Source organism: Solanum stenotomum, chromosome 8 (assembly GCF_019186545.1).
Source record: "Solanum stenotomum isolate F172 chromosome 8, ASM1918654v1, whole genome shotgun sequence".
NCBI classification, from domain to species: domain Eukaryota; kingdom Viridiplantae; phylum Streptophyta; class Magnoliopsida; order Solanales; family Solanaceae; genus Solanum; species Solanum stenotomum.
Genome location: NC_064289.1, coordinates 7421601 through 7427600, shown reverse-complemented (window position 1 = coordinate 7427600; position 6000 = coordinate 7421601). Strand labels below are relative to the sequence as shown.

General features: G+C 33.0%; 1 protein-coding gene across 1 annotated transcript; it reads left to right on the top strand.

The window, feature by feature from the left end:
* The first annotated feature begins 3212 nt into the window (after positions 1-3212).
* Positions 3213-5063, top strand: LOC125872144 (60S ribosomal protein L34). Its single transcript, XM_049552821.1, has 4 exons — positions 3213-3342; positions 3524-3603; positions 4588-4697; positions 4801-5063. Exons 1-4 carry the CDS (start codon positions 3264-3266, stop codon positions 4892-4894), a joined length of 363 nt encoding a protein of 120 aa, XP_049408778.1. The 5' UTR covers positions 3213-3263; the 3' UTR covers positions 4895-5063.
* The last annotated feature ends 937 nt before the right edge of the window (positions 5064-6000 follow it).

Below are 6000 nucleotides of genomic sequence, written 5' to 3'. Positions count from 1 at the left end.
TATTATGTATTTGATTTGTTTTACTTTTTCAGGGATTAATGTAATTACAAATTAAATAGGGATAGATTGTAATTTCATATTAAAACTATGTGATTCTTAAAATTTATACGTACTTTTTTTTGGTACACTTGGAGCCCACCAATCCGAAAACCGACAAGAGCTGTGAGATGGGCCTGGGTCCACTCCAAATCAAGAAGAGATTAAACTGGGCCTAGTTTCATTTCGGGCAGCTTCAATCTGCCTGACACGTGGCAGTGTGTGGGTCCATGTTTGAGCCATGTGATCTGGTGCAACGTGGACTACTGAACCACTTCCCGACAAATGATTAATGCGATGCCAATATGTCAAGGTTGACAAATGTTAATAAGCATTAAATTGCTTTTTGGGGTCGTTAATAATAAGTCAAACCTCTGCCACCTTATTTATTCCACACAATTTCTTATTAAGAGTGTCAATTTTGACGTGGTCTCTACTGAGTTATATAGTTCTAGAAGATTATGTATACAATATACTTACATATGATAATGAAAAAGAAGATATAATCACAAATATTATGCAATTATAGCCAATTCTTTTGATGAAAAGGAGATCAACAATGTTTAACTCGTAAAGAATGATACACATTAATAACAAATTAGATTATAGTATAGTATTCTTGATCTCCTTTTCATTAAAAAAAATTATTGTGATCATTACGTAACATTTGTTACCAAGAAAAGTTACATAACTCTACTAAAATCAAACAGACATATAACATTCCAAAATATTGTTGTGTTAGTTAAACTAATAGGGTTTGATCGGAAAGTATTGTTGCTTCTATCATTAGCTCGATTTAATAATTTATGATTAGTACTATGTTATAATCACATTTTTCAATCACTCTCCTGATCCAGGGCGTAGGTGAGTCCGAAACCTAAATAAGCCATAAAAAAAATAAAAGTAACCAAAATAAGCCATTATTCTAGTAAGTAACTAAAATAGGCTTAGTGGAAGAAAAAAATTCGTTTTATGCAATATTCCAAATATTTTCCGTTAGTCTCATAACGTGTATATTTTAATATATAACGGAACTATTTCTTACACTTTTAAAATGTAAATTTTTCTTACATTTTGTAAGGTGGAAGTTTTTCTTACACTTTAAACACTTTAAATAGTTCCATTATATATTAAAATATACACGTTATGAGACTAACGGAAAACGTTTGGAATATTGCCTAAAACGGAGTATTTTCTTCCACTAAGCCTATTTTAGTTACTTACTAGAATAGTGACTTATTTTGGTCACTTTTATCTTTTTGTGGCTTATTTAGGTTCTGGACTCGGAGTAGCCACCCTATAGTGAGGGTGTCCAATTGGACACCCTTCGTCGGAATGTAATACTATATATATTAGTAAAATGATACACGAAGTGATCAACTAACAAATTTTGGACATCCTTAACAGAACAAGGTGTTGTAACCCCCTACTTTTATATGTCTTGAAAGAGCCCTAAGTGCCCATGTGTTTGAATCTTACTAGCAACATTTTTTTCCCACTTTTTTGGACATCATTCGTGAAATTCCTAGCTCCACCACTGTTCTCGATTATATGTGATTCATTAAATCCGACGGTAGCACCTACCTACACACTGTTTGGAAGAGATTTCAATTTGGGTACACAAAAAATGTTTGTTACATCATTTTCGTATCTTTGTCAATCTCAAGGATTTTCTTAAAATTTCATCACAAGTTACATCTCATATAACTATTATAGTATTAATTAGGCTGCTATCAAGACAAATAATCTTAAATTTGGTTGTGGCTGTGCTTTTGAGGATTATTGCAAATTGTAACGGTGCTGTTTTTCATTCATTAGCATGGATATATGGACATATTTGTCAACCTCGGACGCCGCCCCTCCCTCTATAATGTACCCCATTTCAGTTGTACTTCTCAAGCATAAATTTTCACACTATTGAAAACTCAAAAGCCAATTACACGTGGGGCGGAGCTAGGTGAGGGTTCATGGGTTCGAACGAATCAGTAGTTTTTCCGTAGATCCTATATTTGTACTAGAAAATTAAGTAATAACTTGTGAACCCCTAACAAATCTGTTTGACAACTCAATGGTAAGGAATATGAAGGAAATTTAGAACCCCCAAATTCCTAATACCAGCTCCGCGTCTGAATTTACACGTAATTATTGTTGGAAATTATTGCTCACGTGAATACTCCCCTATCCCTAATTACTTGTCCACTTTGGAATTGTCACACCTATTAAGAAAATAATGATTGACATAGTAAATTTATCATTTTATCCCTACTAATTATGAAGTGGATTAATTAAAAACTTAAGATTTTCAAGAAATTCTATCTTTTTCAAAATTGAGGGTATTATACGTAAAAAAATTGTCCTTTCTTGATTTGTCAAAATGGACAAGTAATTAGGGACAACTAAAAAAAAGAAAAGTGGACGAGTAATTAGAGACAAAGGGAGTAATAAACAACACATACAAACATGCTAGAATATAGAAGTTGTGGTAGATCACATAGTCTCTAGTACTCTAGAAAGCTATACATGCAACAATGAACGTACTTTGCTCACGAATTTGATTGAAGTCGAAGAGTCTTAAAGATTATTCTAGAAAATGAAAAGAATTCAGTTTGCAAAACCTATTCATATTTAGCTTCAAAAATGATGTTGTTTGCAATAAATTAAAAGTGATAGAAAATAAATTACAATCACAAGAAACATGATTATATTGATAAATAGTGCGGGTATATAATTCTGTTCCTCCCTTGATTCTTTTCTCATGATAAGATATCTCCATGATTCGAGAGCCGTTAGTAGAATATTTCTTGAACTAAGATAATTTAAGTTTGATCTCTTTATGAATATTCCATGAATAATGTCTACGGATGTGTACAAGTCTAATTCAGACTTATTTGAACATTATTCTTTCGATTTATCCTATTTTAGTGTTATTATTCCATTATTTAACGTAACAAGGAACATAAATTGACCAAATGAAGCAAATCGCCAATCTAGTATCATTTAGATGAACAAATAATATTGGCCCAAACAACCAATTGGCTGGATTGGATTTCAGCCCAAAAGAGTAACTCTGGCCCAAATCTTTGTCAATCAGAACCGTCCAAATATATTTCTTAGTAGCCGTCGGATCTAGGGCAAATTCCCGATTAGGGTTTTTAAGTTTGTTATCTCAAAATCTCCACTCCCTCTTCCGTCCGAGCCTCAACCTAGAGAGAGAGAGAGAGAGAGAGATGGTGCAGAGACTCACTTACCGGAAGCGCCACAGCTATGCCACCAAATCCAACCAGCACCGCGTCGTCAAAACTCCTGGTACAAACAATCATATCTTTTCTGTAGTTTGATTGTGCTTATTCATTCAATTTTAAGTATAAATTAGTATTGCTATGATATGGATTGAATAGATCAGAATGAATGTAGACGATCGATAGAGATCTTAGCCTGTTTGGGATTTAGTCGTGGTTGATGTAATGATTGATTGATTGGAATACAGGTGGGAAGTTGATTTATCAGACTACCAAGAAGAGGGCTAATGGTCCCAAGTGCCCTGTCACTGGAAAGAGGATTCAGGGGGTAATGCTCTCTTTCTTTGTTTGCATTTCGTGATTCAATTGCCTGAGCTGAATATTTGATATTTAGATCAAAACTTTGAATGTTTTCTATTGCCAGTGCTGTGCTTTGCATTAATGTTTTGATACCCTTAGTAATAGAATTGCATTCTGCTGCATTTTGTTCACTACACGTTATTTGTGCTGTCTCACATGATTATGTATTCTCAGCAGCAATCATTAGACCACCCTTTTTCTTAATGGAGCTTCATTTTACAATTTGTGTCAGGAATTATTGTTGTTTCTGATGTATCATGTATTCAATTGGATTTTGTTGTCTGAAATCTCAGTTGTGTATATATTGAATCCTTTTTGTTAGAATAAATTTTGGTTTTTAGTTATAATCAATATGTTATTTTTCATTTTTGAGAGTCGTTGTTTGATTTCTTTAGACAGTTTTCAACTTAGATTGAAGCTTAAACATTTCTTCTGTAGTAGTATGAGCATGAATGTTCAATCTAGGTGTGACATTTCATTTTTTCCACTATTAAGATAGTGTAGGCTTTAGTTGCTCAATTCTATTGTTCTTGTGCCCCAAAATGAGGTAGCTCTTAGCTCCTTCAAATTGTGCTACCAGATTTGGTAGAAATATGGTGTCATTATGTAATTTTAATATGCTTGAAGGAATAACAATTGTTCTTCATTAATCCATAAATAAGATTGCTATTCTTTTATCTAGAATTAAAGGAGACGAGTGCTAGATCCATCAGCAGGGCTTTAATATTTAATAGTTATCACTTGACTAGTACCGACTTTGGCTTTTCTGCTAGCTTCTTTTCATAAATAGTTGCATGTGATGTTGAGTATTGCCTTAAACACGTCTCAGCATTGCCAATGGATCTAGTACCCATTCTCCTTGTGCGTGTTTATTTAAAATCTTATGTTGTGGTAGTTAATTATTCAAGCATTTGGAGCAATTTTTTAATCTTTAAGCTTTGCTGTTTTGCAGATTCCTCACCTGAGACCAGCTGAGTACAAGAGGTCCAGGTTGTCTAGGAACAGGAGGACTGTGAACCGTGCCTATGGTGGAGTATTGTCTGGAGGAGCAGTGAGGGAGAGGTTTGTTCTCTTAAATGCTTGTTGGCTTGTCCATGTCTGTTATATGTCTCCTTAATTTTCTTTTGTATTGAACTTCAATAATTGAGTAATGCTTGGTTTGCAGGATTGTCCGAGCTTTCTTGGTGGAAGAGCAAAAAATTGTTAAGAAGGTTTTGAAGATCCAAAAAGCCAAAGAAAAGTTGGCATCTAAGAGTTAAGCAGAGAGATTAGAGGAACTTTCTTTTTATGTTTTGGTGAAATTTTGACATTCAAGTGTTTACTAGTTTTGTGCTACAAATTGACCTTGTTGCTACAACAATTTAAGGCAGTTTTTTGCTCTAGTTGATTATATTTTGACTCCATTGCCATTCTATATAAGTTTGAGTTTGTCTAGTCTTAATTTTACCTCATATATCGCACACAGGCTTCATCTAGCTAGATGATGAATGGACTAAAATGTTTGTGGTTGGTACTCAATCATTGATTGATGGAGGTCTATCTCATGTTTGTTATTTTGTTACTCATGGAGTTCTCTAGGATCACTATATTCAAATACTGTTACCATATAAAAAAGGATCACTATACACACATTGCTTGTAACAGAGATACAAGTGAATCTTAAATTTACGAAGTGCACTTTTAATCTTTATTCCAGCTCCTCCAATCTCTTTTGCATTTCCTCATATGTTTTCTCTTGGGCTTCACTCTGCGAAAGAAATCATATGAGGAAGTGCAAGAGAGATAAGAGGTGCATATAATAATTTCAAGGGTGGCCATTCGGATTGGATATGAAAATTTTGGTTTGAACAAACTACAGTCCGAATAAGCTTGCATAAGGTTGAATTTTTTAATTTCAGTTTTAGATTAATCGGTTTGGATATAAAGGATATAAGTATAGTAATTTGTACTGCATAAAGTATAAATACAAGAAAGAGCAAAGAATTTCCATGCCATATATAACAAATTATAACCAATAAGTGCAGGGAACTTCTGTTTTGTTATAAAAATTCAACCATGGGTGCTAGGTGTAATTAATCTAATATTCCTATTCCAGGAGAATCGATTTTCTTTTATTTATTTATGTACTTTTTAACTATATAAATTTTACTTGAAAAATTCAAATAATAATATTTGAATTCATACAAACAAAAAATAAATAAACAATTGGATACTTTTATTCCAATAAATAATTTTTTACAGTATCAACTATCAAGTATCAGGTTAAACAAACATTCATAGAAAATAAAGTAAATAATGTGATATAACAAATTAATTGAAATACACTATACATAGTGTAAAAAAATTAATTTAATTAGTTGAGACT

Coding starts and splice junctions, on each gene's coding strand:
- LOC125872144 (XM_049552821.1), top strand. CDS start 3,264: ATGGTGCAGAGACTCACTTACCGGAAGCGCCACAGCTATGCCACCAAA. Junction 3,343..3,523: donor CCGCGTCGTCAAAACTCCTG/GTACAAACAATC, acceptor ATTGGAATACAG/GTGGGAAGTTGATTTATCAG. Junction 4,698..4,800: donor GGAGGAGCAGTGAGGGAGAG/GTTTGTTCTCTT, acceptor CTTGGTTTGCAG/GATTGTCCGAGCTTTCTTGG.